General features: G+C 50.1%; 1 protein-coding gene across 2 annotated transcripts in view; it reads left to right on the forward strand.

Moving 5' to 3' along the window:
- Positions 1 to 26,888, forward strand: part of ATP9A (ATPase phospholipid transporting 9A (putative)) — a 129,473-nt gene that overhangs the window by 22,886 nt on the left and 79,699 nt on the right. For both annotated transcript variants that reach the window (XM_043553659.1, XM_043553660.1), the window contains exons 2-4: positions 7,436 to 7,580; positions 9,467 to 9,580; positions 15,013 to 15,121. In XM_043553659.1, the coding sequence (XP_043409594.1) occupies positions 7,436 to 7,580; positions 9,467 to 9,580; positions 15,013 to 15,121 (368 nt within the window). The remainder of the gene's footprint in view (positions 1 to 7,435; positions 7,581 to 9,466; positions 9,581 to 15,012; positions 15,122 to 26,888) is intronic.

Raw genomic sequence — 26,888 nt, forward strand, 5'->3', positions numbered from 1 at the left:
AGGCTCCACAGCTAGTGGTGCAGAGCCTGCTTGGGGTTCTCTCTGTCGCCCCCCTCGGTGCCCCTCCCCTGCTCACCGTGTCTCCGTCTGTCTCAAAACAAATGAACTGGGGCGCCTGGGTGGCGCAGTCGGTTAAGCGTCCGACTTCAGCCAGGTCACGATCTCCCGGTCCGTGAGTTCGAGCCCCGCGTCGGGCTCTGGGCTGATGGCTCGGAGCCTGGAGCCTGTTTCCGATTCTGTGTCTCCCTCTCTCTCTGCCCCTCCCCCGTTCATGCTCTGTCTCTCTCTGTCCCAAAAATAAAATAAAACGTTGAAAAAAAATTTTTTTTATAAAAAAAACAAATGAACTTATATACATAAAAAAAAAAAAGAAAATTCCCTTTAAAATTTATGTAAATAAAATCTAGAGCAGGAGTTCTCAACCCCTGGTGCTGCTGGCATTTGGGGTCAGACCATTCTCTGCTGGGGGGCTGCCCCGTGCACTGTAGGACGTTTAGCAGGACCCCCGACCCCCACCCCCACTGGACACCCCTTTCCCCAGTTGTGACGACCAAAAACGTCTCGACATCATCAAGTACTCCTGGGGTGGGACCAAAATTGACCCTAGTTTAAGGTAAGCAAGTTTAGCCTGTACCATGACGGTAGGAGGTAGGGATGGTTGGATATTGTAGGAAATACCACGTGTGTATGAAAATCTCTTAGCCTGATTTCTGTCAGTTGTGAGGTCCGCTGACCGATATTCCTGTGTGTGTCCTGGGCGCTGATACCGCATAAAGATGAGGCGGAAGGAGATGTCTAGAAAGGGATGCTCTAAGCAGCGCTGTCCAGTGTAACTTCCTGCCATGCCTGGAACGTTCTGAATCTGCACAGCCCAGTCCCTGGCTGTGGGCCACATGTGGCCATAGAGCACTCAGAATGTGGCTAGCGGGAATAGGGAATTGAATTCTTCGATTTTAATTAACTAATTTAAATTAAAAAAAATTTTTTTTAAGTAGGCTCCATGCCCAACGTGGGACTTGAACTCACGCCAGCCATGCAGCCCTCTTCCATTTTAATTAAATTTACACATAAATAGCCACATGCAGGAGAAGCTACCACATGGGACAGCGCTGCTGGAGAAGTCAGAGCAGTGAGGTCAGGGTAATAGGATGCAGGCTGGAAGGTGTTGACTGTACCCTTTAAAAGCTTAGAATTGGATGGAGCGCCTGGGTGGCTCAGTCGGTTGGGCGTCCGACTTCGGCTCAGGTCACGATCTCGCGGTCCGTGAGTTCGAGCCCCGCCTCCGGCTCTGGGCGGACGGCTCAGAGCCTGGAGCCTGCTTCCCATTCTGTGTCTCCCTCTCTCGCTGACCTTCCCCCATTCATGTTCTGTCTCTCTCTGTCTCAAAAATGAATAAATGTTAAAAGAAAAAAAAAAGCTTAGGATTGGAGGCACACAGAACCCATAGGATTGTGTCTGCAAGGACAGTGCAGCTCTGTGGTAGACAGGAGGTTTGAGGCAGTGGTTAACACAGACCCAGCTAAAACTGCCTTGAGCGAAACTAAAATGAAACCGACGAACTGCTTCCTAAGACGGAAAAGCCCAGGGCGTGGACAGACGGACCGACCTATGCCCGAAGGTGTCAGGAACCTGTTGTGGTCTTTGCCTTCCTCCTCGTGACTCTGTTCTCAGGCCGACTGTCCCCTAAAGAAGGACAAGGTGGCCACCTGCAGCCCCACACTTGTTTTCTGCCAACTCAGCAATGTCGCGGTGAAGGGCACTTCTTTCCTAGTATTTCCGGTGAGACTCTCAGCCGGGGTCTTGCTGCCCTTTGTTGAGTCCCTCGCCACGTCGGGGGCTCTGCTCGGCCACGCCTGGGTCCGTGTGCTCACCACACCTGGGGCTAGGGGGTGGGTCTGGCCCAGCTAACCCGGATGGAGAGATGGAGGGAATTGGCTTAATAAGTGATGATAAAGGATAATTGTAGAAGAAAACCCTGGGGTAGTGTAGGCTAAGGGAGTGGACCCAAGAAGGATGCATTTGGAAGGGGGCCCTTCCCCAAGGCTGGGGCCCAGATGTAGGTGGAGACGGGCGAGTGCAGGCTGCTGGAAGGCAGGGCAGGAGCTGCTCTGCAGGCACGGGGCAAGCAGAAAGCGACCCCCAGGGTGCACGTGGGGCGGCCGGCACAGCTGGTGGTTGACACGTTGGCTGGGCCGGGGGAATGGGACACTGGGGCTACAGTGACAGGAGGACCTCGGAAGACAAGCCTGGGGTGAAGGGATCAGGGTGCTGGTGCAGAGGAGACAGGATGTCCCTACTGTGAGGGCCCCGGGGAGGTCTCCACAAGGCCACGGCAGGGCCTGGAGGACTCCAAGGGACAGCACATCCTGGGCGCGGGGCTGGGCAGAGCGCCATTGGGTGGCCTCACGCCCGTGCCACTGATGCCCTGGGCCGCTGCCTGGGCAGCACAGGAGAGCCTGTCCTCCAGCGGTGTCCCTCCGGGGCCCTCTACGCGAAAGCTCAGCACTGTGCTCACTGTACGGGAGAGGCAGAAGGGACCTACGTCCGTCATCCCAGAGCAGGTATTGAAGGGTGGCTGTGCGTGGAGCCGAGAGGCGGAAAGTTCACAACAGGTGTGAAGGTGAGTGGCCGTGGGGCAGGCACGGCCCCGAGGAGCGCGCAGGCAGGCGGCCACGGCTCTCAGCCCCTACGGTGTCTTCCAACCTCAGGAGATGAAAGCCTAGGAAAACGCTGTGAAATAATTGTGCTGATCAGGCCATTAATGGCGGTGCAGGGGGCTCTCAGGCGCCGAGGATCTGGATCCCACAGGCCTGGGCTTAAGGCCAGCTTCCCCTGCTCAGGCGGAGCCAGCGAAGTGTAGATGTTGGGGAAATCACTGAGTCCCCTCGGGCTCAGTGTCTCCACTGTGAAAATGGAGGCAGGGGCGCCTGGGTGGTTCCGTCGGTTGGGCGTCCAGCTCTTGGTTTTTGCTCGGGTCGTGCTCTCGCAGTCCGTGGGTCTGAGCCCGGCATCGGGCTCTGTGCTGACAGTGTTGAGCCTGCTTGGGATTCTCTCTCTCTTTGCCCCTGCCCCACTTTCACTTTCTGCCCCTCCCCCGCTCGCTCGCTCGCTCGCTCTCTCTCTCAAGAATAGAAAAACTTAAAAAAAAAGAAAAAGAAAAAAATGGGGGCAATGCTCTTACACACCATGTAGGATTGCTGTGAACGGTACATGAAATAATGCATTTTTTTTTATGTCTGTTTAAAGAGGGTGCATTTCTACATCCGCGACATTTTGGAACTCTGTACCCGCTTGCGCCACTCGAGTCTGGGCGGCTGTCTCTGCTTGCCTGGATGACGGCAGTAGCTTGCTAAACAGTCCCCGTTTCCCCTTTTTGGGGGGTAAACACACAGCCTTATTAAGATACGGTTCACGTACCCTGCAGTTCACCTATGGAAAGTGTGCAATTAGCAGATTTAAGTATATTCACAGAGTTGCGTGACCGTCACCCCAATCAATATTCAAACACATCATGACCCCAAAAAGCAACCTCACAGCTATTACCTGTTCTTACTCTTGCCCACTGCAGGGTCTTCTCTGCTCAGCAGGCAGACAAGACCGTTCAATAATGTCAGTCGGATCAGGCCAGCCCCTGCCGGTGACCCTCAGTGATCCCCGCTGTGCATGGCGTAGACTCCAGACTCCCTGCCCCAGACAAGGCCCCGTGTCTTCTGGCTGCCCCTTCCTCCTCTGCCCTGCTCCCCTGGGGTTGGAGTATTCCAGCCACGCCAGTCTTTCCATGAGCGCGTGCACCAGGCTGCCTCCCACCTCTGGATCTTGGCTTTCCGTTCCAGTTTGTCCAGATTGTGCTTCCTTTGTACGGTTGCATGCAGCCGCTGCTTGTCCCCCGGCTCAGCCGTCACACCAGCCTCCCTGACCATCCAGTCTCCCTGAGCCACACGCCTCCACCCCCCCCCCCCCCGCCCTGCTTGCCCAGGCCTTATTTAATTTGGGTGGTTGTACCCTGTCTCCCTCCCTCCACTAGAGAATAAGCTCCAGAGGGGGAAGAGCCGTCTGTTTTGTTCAGTCCTGAATGCCCAGTGTCCAGGTGAGGGCCCGGCACGCCGAACACACAAGACGGAGTAAGTAGGTGAAGGAACAGGGGACCAAAGAGAAGCAGTGATTGCTGGTCTTATGTTATTGTTGCTGGTACGTGTCCAGTAAATGCTATTGACCTGAAAGTCGGGTTGATCATGTATTGAATGTGTGCGGGTTAGGTCCAGTGCAGGTGAAAGTGAATAAATGAGGTCAAGTTGGCTAAATGACATGGCCTCGGGGCTAACTGTGCTTGGCTCAGGTGACACAAAGTTTTTTGTTTTGTTTTTGGTTTTGCTTTTATTTATTTGTTTATTAAATTTACATCCAGGGGCGCCTGGGTGGCGCAGTCGGTTAAGCGTCCGACTTCAGCCAGGTCACGATCTCGCGGTCCGGGAGTTCGAGCCCCGCGTCAGGCTCTGGGCTGATGGCTCGGAGCCTGGAGCCTGTTTCCGGTTCTGTGTCTCCCTCTCTCTCTGCCCCTCCCCCGTTCATGCTCTGTCTCTCTCTGTCCCAAAAATAAATAAACGTTGAAAAAAAAAAATAAATAAATTTACATCCAAATTAGTTAGCATATAGTGCAACAGTGATTTCAGGAGTAGATTCCCCAGTGCCCCTTCCCCATTTAGCCCATCCCCCCCTCCCACCACCCCTCCAGCAACCCTCAGTTTGTTCTCCATATTTAGGAGTCTCTTCTGTTTTGTCCCCCTCCCTGTTTTTATGTTATTTTGTTTCCCTTCCCTTCTGTTCATCTGTTTTGTCTCTTAAAGTCCTCATATGAGTGAAGTCATATGACTTTTGTCTCTCTGACTAATTTCACTTAGCATAATACCCTCCAGTTCCATCCACATAGTTGCACATGGCAAGATTGCATTCTTTTTGATTGCTTAGTAATACTCCATTGTGTGTGTATGGATAGATAGACATAGATATATAGATATAGATATAGATATAGATATAGATATAGATATAGATATAGATATACATCACATCTTCTTTATCCATTCATCCATTGGTGGACATTTGGGCTCTTTCCATACTTTGGCCATTGTTGATGGTGCTGCTATAAACATGGGGGTGCGTGTGTCCCTTTCGAAACAACACACCTGTATCCCGTGGAGAAATGCCTAGTTGTGCGATTGGTGGGTCTAGGGTAGTTCTGTTTTTAGTTTTTTGAGGAACCTCCATACTGCTTTCCAGAGTGACTGCACCAGCTTGCACTCCCACAAAGTTTTTTATTTTAGCCTGTGCCGAACGCTCACCCCTGTTTTGTCGTGGGGCTGTGAGAAAGGAGCAAAGATGCTGCTCCAACATGCGGTTCCCGGACCAAATGGTCCTTCGTTCCAGCGGGACGCTCGATGAATGCTTACTGTTCTGAATTTCGCAGAGAATGAACCACACCGAGCCCCTCTCCCATCTTTTGCCACCACAGCGCATCCTGCGACGACCCTCCTGCTACTTTGTGCACATGCACACGTCTGTGGCTTACGTGACGAGCGGCCCGACCTTGCAGCTTGCTGTGCAGAACCTTCTGCTAAAACAAAACAGACAAAACTCATGTGAACAGCCGACCTGATGGTTTTGTTAAGGTCATTCTCTAGCTTTCGCTTAGAAACCCTCAACTGCGGGAGCCATCGTTACAGGATTATTACAGGATGGGGAGAGGGGTGCTGGTTCACACCACGGAGGGGTCAGTCATGACCGCGGTCTCCACTAACCCCGTCAAGTGATTCCCCCTCTTTCCTTCCTGCTTCCTGCCTTCAGTGTGCACTTAGCGAGTGTCCACCGATGGCCAGCACGGGTGCTGCTTATACACAGACAGCGGCGGTTTGGGTCCCTCTGGTCCAGGCCTGCGTGTGTCTCTGGCCTTCGGACAACCGAGAACAGGGCCAACGCAGATGAGTTACTAGGAGTAAAACCTGTCCTGATCACATATGCCCCACTCGAGCACCGATTTACTGGAATGAAGATGCTAGTTGTATTTCTTTGATTTTTTGTTAACTGTTTATTTCTGAGAGAGAGAGAGAGAGAGAGAGAGAGAGAGAGAGAGAGAGACAGACAGAGTGCGAGTAAGGTAGGGGGCAGAGAGAGAGCGAGACACAGAAGCAGAAGCAGGCTCCAGGCTCCGAGCTGTCAGCACAGAGTCTGATGCCGGGCTTGAACTCACGAACTGGGAAATCATGACCTGAGCCAGAGTCAGATGCTTAACCGACTGGGCCACCCAGGTGCCCCCAAAGATCCTATTTTTAAGGAAGAGCATTGTGTTTCGTCATGGGAATTTTGAGCATCTGGATAGGCAGCTTGCTGATGACCAGGGCGCTGAGTCTGCTCCGCTCTGTACCCCAGCACCCCACCAGGGCCTGCCTGGCACGTAGGAGGATGGGAAGAAGGGAGGACCGTGGTGGACCTGTAATTACATAAGTCACCATTTCCCTGTCTGCTTGGTTTCACTTCACTTGGCAACGTGGTGGGGGGGCCGGCCGGGCTGGGGTTTCTGCCTTGTGTTTGGGCTCTCCGGAAGGACAGGTGTCCTCAAGAGTGGCTTCATTCCCCCGGACATGGATGCCCTGCCTTGTGCGGGCCACCTGGGAGCAGGTGCACGAATGCGCCGACCTCGCAGGGCAGCCCGGGCAGCTGGGGGCTCAGTCGGCCCACAGTGGGCACGCCGGCCTGGCTCTGGGTGACACTGGGCCCCGAGCCCGGTGCTTGGAGGAGGCTGCTCGGAGGTGCTCGGAGGCTGGCTCCTCTGGGCTGTGGCTCAAAGGAGATCCGGGTGTGGAGAGATTCTTCCCCTTCTTTACCTGGTCATCTTGGTGCAGCCGGGCAGCGTGCTGGAAAGACACCAGGTTTTCTAGCAAGACGGAAGTCATTCAAGGACGGACTCTGTGGTTTCTCACATCTTGGCGCACTTGGTTGCTTTACTTTTTATTTTGTTTATTTTTAAGCAAATGGACATTTTTGGGGGTGATTAGAATTGCGATTTGAGAGACACAGATTGAGGTAGAAATCTGAATGGGATTCTCCGTGGGTGCTGTATTATAACTGCTGTGGGCTCTCCTCTCTCCTCAGCAAAATGTAAAGTAGAGGTAATGTGTTGCTCTGTATTTACTTTTTAACTTAAATCTCCTTTTAAAAATGAATCTTACACTTTGATGACGTAAGTAATCTGGGCTTGCGGACAAAGCATATTTTGGACCACAGCTTCTTAGAAGCCTTGGCTCTGTTTTCCCCTCTCATGATGATGAAGGCCCATTTGTGGCCGTTGTCCTGACCCAGTAAAGTTGCTCTAGAGGAACACGTTCGGAGAGAAGTGGACAGGTGTGGGCGTGGCCTTGACGGTGTGGCTGTGTCTTTCCCACAGGTGCTGTGAGTGGCTGAGATGCTGCGGCGGAGGGGAGCCCAGGCCCCGCACTGTGTGGTTGGGGCACCCCGAGAAGAGGGACCAGAGGTACCCTCGGAATGTCATCAACAATCAGAAGTACAACGTCTTCACCTTTCTTCCTGGGGTGCGTACGGGCAGAGGCCACAGCCTTTATTGTCTTCTCACACCGGATGTGGGTGGTGGTACCGGGTTTTAGAAGACCGAGGTCCCCGGGGTACCTGGGTGGCTCAGTCGGGTAGGCGGCCGACTCTTGGTTTTGGCTCAGGCCATGATCTCACGGTTGGTGAGTTCGAGACCCGAGTCTGCCAGCAGGGAGTCTGCTTGGGATTCTTTCTCTCTCTCTCTCTTGCCCCTTCCCCGCTCACACTCTTCCTGTCTCGCAAAAATAAGTAAATATTTTTTAAAAAGAGAAAAAAGACAAACGTCCCTGTGGCCGGATAACCTGGGTCTTTTCCAGGCTGCCTTCGCTGCTGCCTGTCCATCTCCCGTGTCCTGAGTACCTAGCGGTGGGGGGGGGGGGGGCTGCCTTCTGAGATTTCTGCTTTGAGACGCCACCTGATCCATTAGAATAACTTCACATTTAGTTGGTGTGTTAGGGGCAGGAGTGAACAAGATATTTTGGGGACCCAGCATTGTAACCAAAATACCAAAAAAAAATCTACAAAAACCAAAACCCCATCATTGCCTAAAGTATCCCTTCTGTCATCATGAAACGCGTATTCAGTGTAGGAAAGTCAGGAGATACAAGTATGGAGATGTTGTTTTTTTTTTTAAAGGTAAGTTTTAATCCTACCATCCAGAAGGAATTGCTGTTGGCATTTTTGCTAATGAATATTTTGGTTGTGCTTACTTGTTATTTTGTGCTCTGGAGTCCTGGTCCTAGCATTTCCACATTAGCTTAGGCCAATCTGTGGATTTCAGCTCTACAGACCTTCCCCCGCCTCCCAACATGTGCTTGAATTGAATGCCTATTTTTACCCGACACACACTGGCTGACTTTAGAAGCAGCAGCAGTGATCAGTTCCAGTGCTAGAAGGGGAAAGAAAAAAAAAAAATGAGTTTGATTTATTGAGAGAGGTTCCAGAAACACAAACGTGTAATGCTGTAGCTTACGGTCAATTTGAATGTTTTTTTAAGGGCAACTCTGACTGCCTTCACTGCTGCGTTCGACCCACATCTCCCCCCTCCCACCCCTCCCACCCCCCCCCAAATGTCAGCATCTTAAATCAAGAAAAATTTTATTTCTCCTTCATGGAAATTCTGGTGCCGAGCGGCCACACTCTCTTCCGTGTTGCGGCTACACCGTCTGGAACACGAGGCCTCCAGTATCTCCATGACTGAGCAAGAGTGAGTTGGCTGAAAAATGGCTCTTTACTGCCTCAGCCTCCAAGAGACACATCATTCCCGCTCAGCGCCCCAGGCAAGGCGTGTGGTGCCAGACCCCCCCCCCCCACCTCCCAGGGCACGTGGGAGCCACCGAGGCTCCCCCACAACCCGCCTCCACACAGGACAGGATTCCGCTCTATTTTATGGTGTTGAGATCGTATTGTGGAGATGAGAGGTTACCTCGTTTTCTTGATCAGCCTCACAGTAGAGACATTTCCCACTAAAACCTCTTCTGAGCATTTTGAGCGGCCTCCCTGTACTTACAAAACAGTTTTTAAGAAACAACTTGTCACAGATAAAGTCGAAGCCCCCGGCATGCCCTCCCCGGCCCCAGAGGCACCCACTCTCTTGAATTTGGTGTTAATAATTTCCATGTGTGTCATTGTTTGTTTCTTCATTTTTTTTTTTTTTTTGACTTTTACGAATTCTGTTTTGATTACCCACATGTGTTTTCCTAAACGATACGCAGGAGCGTTGAACCTCTACGTAAAAGGCATCATGGGAGTTGTGCTCGTCTGCAGGGCCGCTCTCAACTGTTAATCACCTCGGACTCGACCCCCCGCAGGTGCATCACTCGAGCTGTGACTGTCTCTCTCCTCTCTCTCCTCTCTCTTGTCATTCCAGGTGTTGTTCAACCAGTTCAAGTATTTTTTCAACCTCTATTTCTTGCTTCTTGCCTGCTCTCAGTTTGTTCCTGAAATGAGACTCGGTGCACTCTACACCTACTGGGTCCCGCTGGTGAGTAAGGGGCGTGGTTTGTTTGCTGACCGTGGGGTTTGGGAACAGACGCTTCTTTGTCTCTCTCACCCGGGCATCTGCAGCCTTTTACGCGACAGGACAGCCTCAAGCCTCCCCCCTTTCCCCCCCCCCCCCCAGGATTAAAAAAAATTTTTTAATGTTTATTTATTTTTGAAGGAGAGAGAGACAGAGCATGAGCGAGGGAGCGACAGGGAGAGAGGGAGACACAGAATCCCAAGCAAGCTCCAGGCTCTGAGCTGTCAGCACAGAGCCTGATGTGGGGCTCAAACCCACAAACCACGAGATCATGACTTGAGCTGAAGTCGGACACTTAACCGACTGAGCCGCCCAGGCGCCCCTATATTTTTTAATTAAAAAAAAATTTTTAATGTGTATTTATTTTTGAGAGAGAGAGAGCGCGCGCACAAGTGGGGGAGAGGCAGAGAGAGAGGGAGACACAGAATCCGAAGCAGGCTCCAGGCTCTGAGCTGTCAGCACAGAGCCTGACATGGGGCTTGAACCCATAAACTGTGAGATCATGACCTGAGCCAAAGTCGGACACCCAACTGACTGAGCCACCCAGGCGCCCCTAAAAAAATTTTTTTTTAATGTTTATTTTTGAGAGAGAGAGAGAGACAGAGAGACACAGCATAGGGCGGGAGGGGCAGAGAGAGAGGGAGGCACAGAATCTGAAACAGGCTCCAGGCTCCAAGCTGTCAGCCCAGAGCCCCATGCGGGGCTCAAACTCACAGACCGCGAGATCATGAGCTGAGCCGAAGTCGGACGCTCCACCGACTGAGCCCCCCAGGCGCCCCAAGCCCCCCCAGGATTTTAATGGTGAGGCTGCATTTTGTACACCACTGGGGCCGGACTGGTGAAGTGGTAAAGGCCGGGCCCTTCATTCGTTCTGTCCTTCAGCCAGTCAGTCAGTTTTTTCAGCAACTGTGCATTTCATGCTTACGGCCTGTCTCGCCTGTTTCTAGACTCTGGGGATGCAGTGTCAGGCCAGAAGGACAAGACTTCCATCTTTGTGGGTTGTGCTATTTGAATTGTTTTCTGAGATCCTGTTTTCTGTCCCTGTAGAGTCTGCCAGCAGGAGGGTTTGAAAAGTACCAGGTTTTGCGCTTTGTGTCTGAAGTGAGACAGAACTGACCAGAAGGCCCCTCCATTCCCTCCCTTGCCGCCTTTGGGCAAATGGTTATCGAGTAGCGACTGTGTGCCGGGTGGGGGGGAGGGGGCCTCTGCTATGTGCTGGGCGCACAGCGGTGAATGAAACATAAAAATTCCTGCCCCTGTCCAGTTGGTTTTCAGAGGAGACAGACAGTAAACATTTCAAATTGTGAAAAGTCCTGCAGAGGTTCTAAGAATAAGGCACGGGCCAGATAGGGTATCCCAGGCCCATTTAATATTTGTTGAATGGATGAGGTGGGGGTGGGGGATGTAGAGGGGCAGCCTTGGCCAGTGTGGCCATGGAAAACATCTCGAGGAGGGGATGGGCTGAATAGGAAGGCAGGAGTATCCCAGGTACAGAGAGCAGCAGTGCAAAGGCCCTGCGGTAGGCATTTGCCCAGAGCATTTGAAGAACAGAAGGAAGCCCAGTGTGACTGGGGTGTGGAGAGGGTGGAAGTGACATCTCTTTCTATCCAGGTAGAAGCTGTGTATTTCACATGAAGTGGGGCTTTATTTATGTGTTTATGTATGGTGGCAGGTGGGAGAGGATAAGGATTTGGTGCATTGACACGGATGGTGTAGGGAGCCAGTTGCTAAGAGACCCGTGAGTGGCCGGGTGGCCATAAACCTCGAGTGCCTCGTCATCAGACAGGTTAGGCCGGCAGCTCCAGCCCAGAGAAGGGAGAGGGGGGTGGGTTTTTCCACACGAACAGCAAAGGTGCTTTGGGGATGTGCAAACAGTTCTCCCCCGACCTGAGTCATTTGTGGGTGAGTTAGGACCCTGGGAGCGGGAGAAGGCTTTTGTCACGCATCCTTGCCTCGCGTAACAAACATTCCTGTCGGCGCGTTGCGTTCTCACCCACGAACGCTGCAGACTCAGAGGCCCGGCTGACACAAGCGGGCCTCGGGAGCACCGGGGAGCTCACGTCCCATGCAGAACGGAAGGGTCCGCTCCGTTCCAGCAGGTGCGAACGTGGTCCTGGAGTTGCCAGGCCCAAGAGTTAGAAGCTTTGGAGTTTTATGTGAAATACCCCAACGTCGTTGGAGGTTTTTAGTTCCACAGCTGCTAACTACATACCTATCTAGAGTCAAACCCTAGGTTACTTGTGTAAAAAAAGTTAGTCTCTAATGTATACAAAATGTAACTTATCACCTTGCCTTTTCCGGGGTGCCTTTTTAAAGTGTGGTTATTTGAAAGGTAAGACGTTCACATGATTCAAGAAACATAGGAATCGCCCCAGTGAAAATTTCCCTCTGGTCCAGTCCAGGTGGGCGGGAGCAAGTAGCCAGCACTGGGGTGCCCCTCCCACCCCCATTCCCCAGCTCCTGCCCACATCGCCTTGCTGAAATGATGCCAGGAGTTCCCAGAAGCCTGACCTTCCGTGCATGCAGTCAGAGTGGCCTCTGCCCCCCCCCCCCCGCCCCCGCTTTCCCTGGAACGGTGGCTGCAGGTGGGAAGCAGGCAGGGTGACAGCGGCCACTGGCGGTCCTGACATGTTCGACTCCGCATCTGGGTCTCTCTTACAGCCACATTTTCACTGTGAAGGTTTAGGATGTTGGTCTTACCGCCCTGCCTCTTCCCAGGGGCTACAGAGAAGAAGGTTTGGGCGTCGAAGAGAGACGAAGTGGATGGCATGTTTCTAGGGGACAAGAGCTGATGTCCCGTAGATTTTTGTGTGCAGAATCACTTTCCAGTTCTTGACCAGAATGCATTTTGAAATGTCTCCGACCACCCTGAAAGGCCTCTCGTTTCAGAGCCAGCTATGGATAAGGGCTGAGTGAGGGCTGCGGTGTGGTCCCTGGCTACACGTTGGGAAGTTGTGTAATTTGAACCTCAGTTTTCTCATCTGCAAAACAGGCGTGATCGTGTCCACTTGCTTGGCTCATTGGGAGGATTAAAAGGAAGCCCTGCAAATAAATTGCCTCCTTTTGCTCCCAATGGACAGGAAATTCTCAGGAAATACGCTCATTTGAATTTTAAATTTCTGGCACTGGTGTCATTGTTCCTTGTCTGGATTAAGGTTTAGCTTTTGATAACTTTTTTCTTGGTACTAATATGTTAGAGGGAGAAATTCCTCAATAGGTAGCTGAAATGATCCCTAAAATTGTTTGTATGAAGAGCTAGACTTTTTCGTTACTGAGATATAATCGGTGTACCATGAAATACACAGATAATACGTTGACATTTGTCAACACCGTGGAAACACCACCTCGGTCAAAATACAGAGCATTTCCACACCCTAGTCCCCGAGTGCCCCTTTCCAGTCAATCCCTCCTGAACCAGAGGGCACTGCTTTTCTGATTTCTAGCTCATAGATTGGTTTTGCTTCAGGAAATCTATTTTGATGTACAACTTTACAAAAGGAGGCTTAACACTTTCAGAATGGCCTGTCTGGGCACTGTCACTGCCTCTGAGTCCCTTTCCGAGCTCAGACAATCCCAGCCCTCTCTGTTAAAGCCTCTTTCTAAATATCCGTGGATCTTAAGGACCTCTGAAGTTGGATGGTTGGAATTTATTTCTGGACGACATTTGCATCTCTGAGCAAAAGCATTTTCTAGCCTAAGGGATGGCAGGTCCTTTGGGTTTAATGGGAACTGTGTGTTAGCGGGGCGGGGCAGGGGGAGTAGATGGGATAACTTAGGAGGCGGTATTTATTTGCAGCAGGGAGGTCACGGCTCCTGTCTTTGTATGAGTGCACACTTGCCATTAACATCAGGGGGATTTCGCTAGGCCCACGCAGCAGCAAGGGATAGGAACGGGAACATTTGCAAAAACAAACAGCAAACACCTGGGTTCTGGCCCGGAACAACGACCCGGCGGCGTGGGAGGGGCGGCCGTTCTGCAGACTGGGTCTGTGCCCTGCCACCACAGGCTTCCTCTCACCTCTGGCTCTAGAGCTCTCATTCTGGAATGTCCCAGTCTTGCTCTGGCTGCATCTTGATTGGAAACAGGAGCAATCCTTTGATTGGAAAGACAAACGAGCCCTTGGAGAAGTCCCACAAAGGAGCGCATCTCTGGCTAGATTTACATAAGAGATTTAAAGTCCTTTGAATGGAAGTTCATCTATTTCACAGGATAAACAATATAAAAATGAAATCCCCAAAGAATCACGGCTGCTAACCTTCAGGGCGATGGTGCTTTCTGTATTAAAAAAAAAGGCTTGAAAAGGAGAGATGACAAGGGTATTTTGTAAGAAAAATGAACGAATGCTCTTGCCTTTACTGACACAAGAGGAGGAATCTGGATGGAAATAGATTTCCTGTTACGGCTGACTCACACCCCAGCCCCCGCCAAATTTTGTATGAGTTGAGGTACCTGACCTGGGAAAGGTCGGGCAGTTTCAGTGTTCTTTTTATTAGCTGCTATTTATGCAATTAATACTTCGATGTGTTTTCTTTTTTTTTTTTTCAATATATGAAATTTATTATCAAATTGGTTTCCATACAACACCCAGTGCTCATCCCTCAATGTGTTGTCTTTAGAAGGATTGAAAGCGTTACAGAGAAGACTGGAGTCCCCTTCGGCCCTTCCCTCTCCCTCCCGTCTTTTCCTTGCGTAGGAATCTAGCCACTGGTTAAGGAAATTGGAAACTCTTTGCAGACTGTGGTCATTGCGGTTGGGGCTTGTATGCACGGGGTTACATTGTATGTGGTGAAGAGTTGATTTCCCTACTTGGGAGGTCAGTGCAAAAGTGATGGCTCTCACTCTTCTTAACTGGTCCGGGTGTGCTCTGTGTTGTTGGCGGATCTCCTTTCCACGTTTCTCTGGACGCAGAATGATGTGGCTGTTAAGGGCAAGGACTCCGGAGCCAGTGTCCTGCCTGTCACTTAGGAGCTTTGTGTCCTTGGCAAGATTACTCAACCTTTCTGTGCCTCAGAGCCCTCATGCCCGCAGTGGTAAGAGCAGGGTTGTTGTGGGGCCGTGACACCCCTCCAGTAACATCCGCTGGATGAGGTACAGATGTCACCAGGTACCATCGCTCGGCCACTGCCTGTGGACCGACCACCTTCTTGACTCTTAGAAACCCTGCCGTGGTGGTGGGTAGGGATGCCCCCGTCTGTGTGCGTCAGCCAGTGTTTCCCCAGGGTATGCGTGGAGGAAGGAGTCAGAGAAGTGGGCTTGCCGGGGCGGGTGCATTTGGGGCGGTTGGCAGGACCCGCCCTGCTGCTGTCCCGTGTGGCCTCTGGCCTTGTCTGTCCCCAGCGCCAGGAGAGGGAAGTCGCCTTCCGCGGGGCTCACCCTCTCTCCCCTGTCTCTGCAGGGCTTCGTGCTGGCCGTCACTGTCATCCGAGAGGCGGTGGAGGAGATCCGATGTTATGTACGCGACAGAGAAGTCAACTGCCAGATCTTCAGCCGGCTCACAGCCAGAGGTCAGCCTCCCGGCTCCCCCAGGGCCGCGGACAGTCAGGGAGCAGAGGTCAAGGCCAGGGGCCGGCGGGTGTGTGGACACCGCGTGGCGGGACAGTCACTCGGCTGCTGGCACCCGGGAGGCCAACGTGTGCCCGGGGCCTGGAGGGACTCAGGCTGCCCCCTGTAGGCTGCCACAGGTCACTCTTGCAGCCTGGCCTGTGGCTGACTTGTGCATCAGGCTGGATTTAAACCCCATTCGTTGGGCAGCCTCCTCTGGCTGACCCTGTCCCCCGGCTGGCTGGGGAGGGAGGGAGGGAGGGGCCCCTCTTGTCCTTGCTGAGGTTGCAGGTTGCGGAGGATAGGAGGCTCTCCTAAGTATTTCTGGGGAGCGCGGCTTTGAAAGATACTCTTTCAACATTACGAAACTAATGCCACGACTTTGCAACATTAGTTTTTTTAAGTGGGCGCCAGATTTATAGCTGCATCTCTGAGGATTCTGTTGAGGGGCATCTTATAAATCCTCCAACTTGGGGCACCTGGGTGGCTCAGTCGGTTGAGCCCCCAACCTCAGCCCAGGTCATGAGCTCATGGTTGGTGGGTTCAAGCCCCACGTTGGGCTCTGTGCTGACAGCCTCACAGCCTGGAGCCTGCTTTGGATTCTGTATCTCCCTCTCTCTCTGCTCTTCCCTGACTCGCTCTCTGTTTGTCTCTCACAAAAATGAATAAACATTAAAAAAATTAAAAAAAAAAATCCTACAACTTAAGGTGGAGAGTCTGACCAAAGAAGCAACTAGATAGCCCTTAAGCACTGAATCCCTTGCAAAGCACATGCGTTAAAAAAAATTTTTTTTTCTTAATGTTTATTTATTTTTGAGAGAGAGACAGAGCGTGAGCAGGGGAGGGGCAGAGAGAGAGGGAGACACAGAATCTGACACTGGATCCAGGCTCCGGGCTGTCAGCACAGGGCCAGTGGATCACCAGATCATGACCTCAGCTGAAGTCAGATGCTTAACCGACTGAGCCACCCAGGCGCCCGGAGCCACTTGCGTTTTAAATTGGCAGAATTAAAAACAAACAAACTCCTGAATATCCCCAATGAGAACCCACCTACCGATCCAGCCAGCGTTTAACTTGTGTTTCAACTACAGATTCTACAGGAGATAACCTGTAAGGCTGTGTTCAGAAATAAGAGGCTGTTGGGGCGCCTGGGTGGCACAGTCGGTTAAGCGTCCGACTTCAGCCAGGTCACGATCTCGCGGTCCGGGAGTTCGAGCCCCGCGTCAGGCTCTGGGCTGATGGCTCAGAGCCTGGAGCCTGTTTCCGATTCTGTGTCTCCCTCTCTCTCTGCCCCTCCCCCGTTCATGCTCTGTCTCTCTCTGTCCCAAAAATAAATAAACGTTGAAAAAAAAAATTAAAAAAAAAAAAAAGAAGAAGAAGAGGCTGTTACCTAAAGTCCCTGAAGATGACAGGCCATTCAGGGACTGATAATGTTTTAGGAGCAGCGGAGATAGATGAAAGCCGTGTTTAACCTTCAGGACGTCAAGAATTCTGAAAACCAGGAGGTAGATAGGTGTCTCAGGGAGGGTGAACTGCTTTTGATGCCTCAGTCTCCCCAAGGCGCTCACACACGGTTTCAGGGTTTTATTTTCTTTCTATTAATATTGATGGAGGAATATGTTTTGGGCTCAAAAAAAATTTTTTTAATCCCCTGAGGGCATGAAGGTATTTTGTTTTGGTGCATTTAAATAATTTTCAGAGTTGGTGGTCTTAACGTTTGGCAGAATGTCTCTGGGAGAAGTGGGGGGTGCAGCGTTGGCATGAAAATGCTTTATTATGGCTAAACTACTGTATTTAGGACATCTTGCTGCCTAAAGAAAGAAAACCCAGTGTCGTCTTTGCAAAGGCAGGTGGCTTGGGCTTTCCACGTGGGTAATCAGAAGACCCCTCCGCAGGGTGTTTTTTGTGGCCCGTGTATATTAAATCCTCCCTTAATAACATATTCTGACTATAACATTTAAAATGCTAGGCAACCGACAAAAGCCCCATTGGAGAGGGTGCTGTGGGTCTGTTTAGGTGGATTCCGTTCATTCATCTGTCCCAGCTCCAAACCTTCTTTGGTCCTTTCATATTGCAATTGTGTCTCCCGTGAATGATTTTTCTGCCCTCCCCTGCAGATCCCCTTCTCGCCTCCTCCTTTAGCTTCACTCACTTCTTGAAAAGATCCTTAGGAGAATTGGCAGATGGCTCCAGCATTAAACACTTGTCTTCCTTTGTCGGTCTCCTTTTGTGGCCCGTGGTTTCTGTTGTCATGCCAATGCAGCCATGGGGGAAACCGATCAGAGTTCTGAACACTGACCCAGCCCCTGCTTGGCCATTTGTTCTGAAAGCCCCCCCCCCCCCCCCAAAGCACTGAAGAAACTGTCAGCTCGGAAAGTGATGGAGGTGAGTATAGTTACTCCACAGGCTTTAGTGGGGAGGGGGGGAGCAGAGTGTGAAGGCCCAACTGGAAGATTTCAGAGAGAGGAAGAGAAAGAAAGCTTTCTTCACCTTCCTGTCTAGTTACTTACTGTTTTCTTGAGTGAGGCTTTTCACCAAGATCTTCGTTTAGTAAATTCAAAAGCAAAATGAAACAAGCGTTTGTGTGTGTGTGTGTCCATGCAGAGCTCTTTTCTTTTGTATCCCATGATCTCTTTAAAAATGTATTTTTCAACACCGTTTTTAGACTTGAGACACGGCTAGAAGCCAAAATATCAAGTCCTTGATCCCTGGATTATACGGGCCACGTCATTTACCTACATTCTGATATCACTTCCTGATTAACGATAGCAGTACTGGTGCTGATTGAGTTGAAAACATTTTTTGGGAACAATGTCTAATGAGAAACAAAGTTACAAAACTCCTGTGGTTGACGCCAATACCCTCCTCACTGCGCGTACATCAGTTGTTAACATTTTGCCATATTTGCCTTTTAATACTCTCGCTCTTAAGTCTTAGAGTTAAGTCACAGACATCATTCCCTTTACTCCTAAGTACTTCCGTGTTTAATTCCTAGCGGGGCATTTCTCTTACGTAACACAGTACAGTTGTCAAAATCAGGAAATTTAACAGTGGCGCATTACTATTAATCTACAGCCCTTACTCAAAATTTGCCATTTGTTCCTAAAATGTCCTGGTTCCCCCACCCCCCCCCGCCCCCGTCACCCCCCAGCATCTAAAATGCCCTGTTTTTAACAGCATTTTTTTTTTCTTCTGGTACAGAAACCAGTACAGAGTTGCCAGTGACATTTACTTGTCCTTGCTCCTTATCTCCTCTAGTCTGGCACGTATCCCGGGTTTTCTCTGATACAACATTCACATTTTTGAAAAGGCCCGGCCAGGGGCACCTGGGTGGTTTGGTCGGTTAAGCGTCCAACTTCCGCTCGGTCACGATCTCACTGTTCCCCTTTCCCGAGTTTGAGCCCCGCATCAGGCTCTGTGCTGACCGCTCGGAGCCTGGAGCCTGCTTCAGCTTCTGTGTCTCCCTCTCTCCCCGACCCTCTCCTCACACTCCGCCTTTCTCTCTCTCATATATAAATAGACATTAAAAAAAAATTTTTTTTTTTAAAAAGGACCGGCCTAGGGCGCCTGGGTGGCTCAGTCGGTTAAGCGGCCGACTTCGGCTCAGGTCATGATCTCGCGGTCCGTGAGTTTGAGCCCTGCGTAGGGCTCTGTGCTGACAGTGTGGAGCCTGCTTGGGATTCTCTCTCTCTCCCTCCCTCTCTCCCTCCCTCCCTCTCTCTCTCTCTATCTCTCTCAAAATAAATAAATAAACTTAAAAAATGCAACTAATAATTACACTTTAGGTGTGGGAGTGGGGTGGCCGTCAAGGAACGTCCCCTTTCTCCACCACAGCATTCCTGGTTCTGAGCACAATGTATGACAGTTGAAGAAAGTAGTGTTTCTGAGCCTGTGCTCTGCCTCGATCCAGGAGTCCTGCTTCCCCCTACACTCTGCTCCATGGGAACATCCTTAACCTGTCAGTACATCGGGGGTAATAACAGTGCCCTACCTTATCAGAGTTGCTCTAAATACAACTCCCGTACGAGAAGAATCTACCACCGTGCCCGGGATTTGGTGTGTGCTCAAGAAAGGCAGTGTTGATGGTACTGTGACAGAGGTCCGTTAAATGTTGGTGGGTGTGAATAAATAAATGGAAGTATGAGCCAGGGGCCACGGGAGGGCCCATCAGAGAGGAGGTGATAGGTGTTCTCAGAAGAGGTGACCTTCTGGGGCGCCTGGGTGGCGCAGTCGGTTAAGCGTCCGGCTTCAGCCAGGTCACGATCTCACGGTCCGGGAGTTCGAGCCCCGCGTCGGGCTCTGGGCTGATGGCTCGGAGCCTGGAGCCTGTTTCCGATTCTGTGTCTCCCTCTCTCTCTGCCCCTCCCCCGTTCATGCTCTGTCTCTCTCTGTCCCAAAAATAAATAAACGTTGAAAAAAAAAAATTTAAAAAAAAAAAAAAAAGAAGAGGTGACCTTCATCGTAAGTCTTACAGGGTGGAAGAGAGCGGGACTGGCTGCGTGATTTGTGGTGCATCGTGCAAAATGAACACATGGGGTCCTTGTTCAAAAATTTAAGAATTTAAGGGGGCGCCTGGGTAGCTCAGTTGGTTGAGCATCCAACCTTTTTTTTTTTTTTAATTTTTTTTTCAACGTTTATTTATTTATTTATTTTGGGACAGAGAGAGACAGAGCATGAACGGGGGAGGGGCAGAGAGAGGGGGAGACACAGAATCTGAAACAGGCTCCAGGCTCCGAGCCATCAGCCCAGAGCCCGACGTGGGGCTCGAACTCACGGACCGCGAGATCGTGACCTGGCTGAAGTCGGACGCTCAACCGACTGCGCCACCCAGGCGCCCCGAGCATCCAACTTTTGATTTCGTCTCAGGTCCTAATCTCACGGTTCTTGGGTTCGAGCCCTGCATCGGCCTCCGTGCTGACAGTGTAGAGCCTGCTTGGAACACTCTCTCTGTCTCTCTGTCTTTCTCAAAATAAGTAAAATAAACTTATAAAGGAAATTAAGAATTTCAAGATGGCAGCAGGTGAGCACGACACCAAGAACAGGACCCTTCTGAGCACGCGGCCCCGTGCTAGTTCCCAGATCACACAGGCACAGAGAGGCTGTGGTGAAGAGTCTTCCTTCCAAAGGCCACAGGTGAGATGTGGGTGGGATACATACCCCAGGTTCTGGCTGCATCTTGTCCATCTTGTTCTTCCCATTTAGGCTGTATTTCCTGAGTTTCCCTCCTGGGAAAACAGAGAAGATCATGTAGGCCAGTGAGGGCCTGGAAACTGTGGGAAAGCCCATCCTATGGTCTGGGAATCCACGGATAAGGCACGCTACAGGGAGAAGTTGGTGTTGGAAGTGTTTGAAAAATACTGTCCAGGGGCACCTGGGCAGGTCAGTTGGTTGAGCGTCTGACTCTTGGTTTCGGCTCAGGTCACGATCTCAGGATTGGTGGGTTCGAACCCCTGCGTCAGGCTCTGTGCTGCCGATGCGGAGCCTGCTTGGGATTCTCTCTCTCTTCCCTCACTCTCTCCCCCTCCCCAGTCTCACCCTCTCAAAAATAAACTTTAAAATTGCAACTCTTTACAAAAAAAGAAAAAAATACTGTTGACGTTGGAAAGCAGTAGAAACAAATGAGCAATGGCCCACCGAAAGCCAGCTACGTGTTAAAGCAGGTCTAGGGTGTAATTTCTTAGACAGCCAGGTGGCTTTTACAGATGGGAGCAGCAGCTAGTTAAGGGCAGGACTGTGACTTGAAGCCCGGCTTGTCTGAATGCACGTCCGTGGCCTGTGGGTCTAGGCACCTGCTGTGTGCCAGGAGCTGCGGGCAGCACCTTCACCCAGGGTATCTCAACCGTAGCTACGACATTCAGCCTTTATACATACGCTACAGAAGCGCTCTCAGATTTAAAGAATTTCAAAACACGTTTGTGAATCCAAAGGGACTTGTTACCCCAGCACCCTCATTCCAAGGTGGACGGACTCGTTAGACAAAGTTGGTGGAAACCCAGTACGGCTCACACTTTGGGATAGATAAGCATTTCTTCTCCTCCTTGAAATATGCATTTGCGGCGTGATCAGAGACTGGAGGGAGGTTCTTGTGAGTTGAGGGGGTCTCCTCTAACGGCATTCGGTGGCACTGTCATCCCAAAGCCAAAGAAGAAGGGGGCTTGAAGTGGTAGCCGACTCGGCAAAACTTCTTTCTGTTACTGGAAGGATGTGGGTTGGGTGGGGAGGGAATAATAAGTAAAGGGATTATTTCTTTTTCCTTGTGTCTTGCTCAAACCAAAAGTCGAAATCTGGGGGTGCAGTGCTTTGCCTGGATGATCCCAGGTGCTGAGGGCAGTGGATTTCTTTGCATTTTCATGAGATCTTCAACCAGGAATGTTTGCCCAGACTAACCTGTGATCAGGGGCTAAATGAGGCACACGGATAATTAGCTTTGAAAGAAAGTGCAAACAGAGGCACAATGAATACAGTTGCTGGATGCTTCTTTCCTGCTGGGGACATCTGGGCATGCCTCGAGCCAGAAGCCATAAGCTGGAAGTCTATGTGAAATGGAGAGAATCTGCCTTTCTTCAGTTCTGGGGTATACGTATGGTGTTAAAACCCAGCTGCTACCTTTCATCTTCCCCATTTCTTTCCAGATAGTTCTGGAAAGGGTCTCTTCACCCTTTCCTAGTGATAGAATAACCTCAGGGTCTCACTTCCGCTTAAGAGTGACATCTTTTTTTTTTTCCAATTTATTTCAGAATCCGCTTTGGACTGTTAGTTAGTATTGTGGTTCATGTGACTGAATTTTGAGGTCAAAGGATATACGTGTCTTTCTTTTTGGCATTTGTATTCCATTGAAGTTTATCAGGAGAAGGTACGACGATATAGGGAAGATGCATTCATTAATGGAGAGTTGTTTCGCTCGTGGGTAGTTAACTAAATGGGAACTTCGTGTTCCCAAACCCAAGTACTGTTCGTGTTTTTCATAGTATAAACTCTGTTCAGGCATGGGAGAACACTAAGCTATGTTTTATACTTTTAAAAAATTTTAATTGTATTTTCCTCAAGTTTCAGATATTGATTAATCCATGCAAACCCCAACACAATACACCAACATGCTTTCGTGCGTTTATAATGTTTATTTATTTTTGAGAGGGGGAGACAGAGTGTGAGCAGGGGAGGGGCACAGAGAGAGAGATACACACATACACAGAATCCAAGCAGGCTCCAGGCCTGAGCTGCTGGCACAGAGCCCCACATGGGGCTCGAACTCCTGAACCGTGAGATCATGACCTGAGCCGAGGTTGGACGCTTCACCGATTGATCCACCCAGGCACCCTGATTTTGTGCATTTAGAGGGGAAATATTTCCTGGGTAAGTGGAAAATTGTGTGGAGGGTTTCTGGGAGACCTCCCTTGTAAGCAGCTTTATAGCGAGACGTCTCATGTAGAAGTCTGGCCCTTCTCCAGTTTGCTGTAATGTGCAGTCACTGAGCAGAACCTTGTGTTGACCATTGGGACCCCGTTTCCCCCAGGGCTCTGGGTTACTCCTCCTATCCCTGCTGACATCTGGATTGAACAGTCCCAGGCACGAGACATACAGCACTGCCCTAATGCCTCCTGCTCCAGTAAATGCCAAGAGGGGGATCAAGTTCTGAGGCTTCTTGGCCTGACCGAGATCTGGTGGGACACAGCTGTGGCAGGGGCCAGAAGAAGAGCTCACATCCGCACGGCCTGGCGCTGAGTAGTCCCTGCACCCAGGATCAACAGACACCCGTTTTATACTTTTTTGAGAGAAGAGAATTACAGTGAATGGTCTTTTTGATAGTAACCACAGCAAAAGTACCACAAAAGTCCTTGACTGAGGATCTCAAATCCAGTTTGGGAAGCAGAGTATTCCCCTGCCCAAGCTTTCCTCATGAAGACCCAAAGCATTCGCTTTTACAAGTCTTACTTAAAACACATCTTGCCAGACACTTTTCTCACAGCATTCTCCGAGACATGCCAAGGTATTTCAGACCCGTGGGTTTCTTCGCTTTTTCAAAGCGCTCAACTTCTCTTTACTGCAAATCGTTGATGAACTCATCTGTTGTTTAATTAAAAAAGCCAATAAAAGGGGCGCCTGGGTGGCTCAGTCGGTTAAGCGTCCGACTTCAGCTCAGGTCATGATCTCACGGTTCGTGGGTTCGAGCCCCGCATCCGGCTCTGTGCTGACAGCTCAGAGCCTGGAGCCTGTTTCAGATTCTGTGTCTCCCTCTCTCTCTGCCCCTTCCCCACTCGTGCTCTGTCTCCCTCCGTCTCAAAAATAAATAAACGTTAAAAAAATTAAAAAAAAAAGCCAAACAAAATAAAACAAAACAAAAAACCTGAAAACAATCTCACATACACATTAAGGTGTTATCTTTCCCAAAAGATAATCCCCCTGATGCTGGGGTGTTGTTGTTCTGTTTCTTCATTATTGGGCACCAGAAGCAGGGAGGACCATTTATATATTTATTTTAAAAGCCTCTGTTGGGCATAAACTTGTTACATTTAAGCCTCAGCCTTTTTTTTTTTTTTTTAAGTTCCCGCTATTTTAGACGAAGGCCCTAGGAAGTGGCCATGGAATTTATAATAATGCTTTTCAACCCTTTGCCTGTTTTCAAATAACAGTCTTTTCTTAGGCTCTGGGGAATGCGGACAACTCTCTCGGATTATGAAAATTTCAGCTTTAAACCTGTGAACTCTGCCGGGTCTGCAGAGGCGTTTTAATGTCAACCCCAGGAAATTTACAACTCATCACTGTCACAGAGTGTGAGTTCAGGAGTAATACATTAACCGGGGTCGGTGTGTGGAGATGCGGCTACGAAAGCAATCCATATCCTGCATGCACAATGGAAAATCAAAGCAGGGCTGGAGGTGTTCGGGGTCAAAACATAGGCCCACACATGCTCGTGCCCCGGAATTTATTTTTAAGAAATTTCTTTTTTTTGCGGGCCGTTGTGCAGTTTGACTGAATTGTCATTTGCTTGTTTGGACTCCAGGGAAACATCTGGTTTCTCCCTGCAGTGTAGACAGACTGGTCTTATTCTGAAGCTGTCACCCATGAAAAGCACGGTTTGCGCTCAATAGCTTGGCTTATGAAAGGCTTGGGGTCCATCTCTACAGAAATAAACAGCTCTCGTAATTGGAATTTTGTTTCCTGTTATAAACTCTGGCCCAGAGGTGACTTGGGTAAAGTGTCGAAAGCTGAAAGGGATAAATTTACTTTACAGAAGGCATTTAATGATTTAGGATGTGGCCAGCAGACAGTTTCCCACTTAACCTTTGTAAAAATCTCTTACCCAACTTCTGTAAAGTTTCTGCAAATGTATCTAAAAATCCCAGAGGCTGGAGGTGGGAGGCTGGGTGTGAGGAGAACCAGAAGAGGAGAGCGGTCTGGGAAGGGGGAAGTTCTGGGCCTGCAGTTCTCAGAACGGGGCCAGGTTTTCCTGTACGCTGTGCACCAAAGAGGTTACTGGGTGTTTTTAGTTTTGTAGTTCGCTGCAGGAGTGGCTACGTTGTTTGTGGGAACCGGAGCAAAATGAAAATGCAGGACTCCTTGTTGAAAAGTTAAGAATTTTAACTTGATAACTGGTCTTTCATTCACTCAAGGGTTGGGATGGGGGCGCCTGTGTGAACACACGGGTCGCACGCCCCCGGGGCTGGCTCTCCTTCCGCCTTAGGAACCTCAGGGAAGATGAGAGAAAAAAAGGGAAGTACCTGTGTCTGCTAACTTCTCGGTGAGGTGTTGGGGAGGGTGTCTTCTTCCAGGCAGAGAAGGGGCGGTAGGAGCTGTCCTGCTGTCTTTGGAGACATGTAGTAATCCTTGGAGATGTGCCATTTGTATTTCCCATATTTATTTATTTATTTATTTATTTTTTTATTTAAAAAAAAATTTTTTTTTCCCCAGCGTTTTTATTTATTTTGGGGACAGAGAGAGACAGAGCATGAACGGGGGAGGGGCAGAGAGAGAAGGAGACACAGAATCGGAAACAGGCTCCAGGCTCCGAGCCATCAGCCCAGAGCCTGACGCGGGGCTCGAACTCACGGACCGCGAGATCGTGACCTGGCTGAAGTCGGACGCTTAACCGACTGCGCCACCCAGGCGCCCCTATTTTTATTTTTTAATGTTTATTCATTTTGGAGAGACAGAGAACATGAGTCAGGGAGGGGGAGAGAGAGGGAGACACAGAATCAGAAGCAGGCTCCAGGCTCTGAGCTGTCAGCACAGGGCCCGATGTGGGGCTCGAACTCATGATGAACCATGAGATCGTGACCTGAGCCAAAGTCAGACGCTTAACTGCATTCATCCATCCATCCTTCCTTCCTTCCTTCCTTCCTTCCTTCCTTCCTTCCTTCCTTCCTTCCTTCCTTTTCCTTCCATTTGTAGAAAACTCAAAATAGTTGTTAATGTAAGGTTAGGAATCATGTGTTTGGAGCCTTTTCCACGGTTTGAAGGTTTTTTTCATCGTGTGAGTTAATCCCAGCCCCCAGTGCCTGGCTAGTTGATCTCATTTTGTCCCCATTTCCCCCCTCATTTCCCTCCCCCGCCCCGGCCGTGGCAGCAGCAGCCGGGGCCACCTCGAGCTCCTTTTGTCCCTCCGCAGCCAGCTGTGGGGCGTGGCTGATGGAAAGCCCAGTAACCATTGGAACATACACACTGGTATCTGCTTTCCCTTCTCTTTTATTCCTGCCCCCTTTTCTCCTTTTGGTTTTATGTCTGTCCTCATTCAGAGTACACACCTGCCTAGACACACGCTAACCATGTGTCCTGCACGCAGGCCTGAACCGTGCCTTTTTGATGGCTAAAAAAAAAATGGCAGTATGGAAAGGGAAGTCCAAATTTATGGTCAAGACTGCATGATTAGCTCTAGAGAGTGGGAGGCTGAGGATAGCCCTTCGTTGAAGCTGCAAGGTTCCCCCCACCCCCCAATGCTGAAATGCTAATGAGGGAGCCACCTCGAAGGTCTCCAAGTGGCTTCCGCTGGTCCCTTCCCCAGACGGTGGATGACAGACAGAGTAGAAGAGCTTGTCTCAAGGATCTGCCGGCCGGCCTTAGGCAGAGACTCCTTGGCATGCACAGCGGATTAAAAGGGGTTTTTGTTGAGGTGGAGCAGATGGACGGGGAGAGGCAGGGTTCACATTAGCTGATCATAAATCAGGACTCCGTCATAGAAGGGAAAGATCTGGGTCTGGTCACTTAAAAGTTTGAGCTAATTGAATTTCTTCTTTTTTTTTCTTATTGGAAGAGCCCCTCCTGCTTATAAACAGACAAACAAAAAAATCACTGTGAAGAATTTAGAAAGCATACGTGCTGGAGAAAGGGATAAATTCCCTCTGTCTCCAGAAAGAATCACCATCCACCCTTCCAGCATAACCCTCCTGATTTTGTCCTCCGTCCTGCCGTCATCCACACATATACGTGTATAGTTATTATTTAATAAGACTTGAGATGCACGTTCCTCTTTGAGTTACACGCAAAAGAAGATTTGTAGCTAGGTCTCCAACTTTGGAACACGGGCTCCGTGATCGTTTGGGTCAGTCCGCCGGCTTAAATTTTAGTAATAAAACCAGAGACAATGTGTAAATTTATGTTTGGGAAAGCCGGGGCAAGCTCAGGTGAAGGAAAAGTTCATTGGCACAGAGGGCCATGTTGAATTTATGATCTTCCTTCCTTCAAGCAACGCCTTGGTAAACTCCCCAGGAAGAAAAGGGCGACTCTGCCTATTTT

The sequence above is a fragment of the Prionailurus bengalensis genome, chromosome A3 (genome assembly GCF_016509475.1).
Source record: "Prionailurus bengalensis isolate Pbe53 chromosome A3, Fcat_Pben_1.1_paternal_pri, whole genome shotgun sequence".
NCBI classification, from domain to species: domain Eukaryota; kingdom Metazoa; phylum Chordata; class Mammalia; order Carnivora; family Felidae; genus Prionailurus; species Prionailurus bengalensis.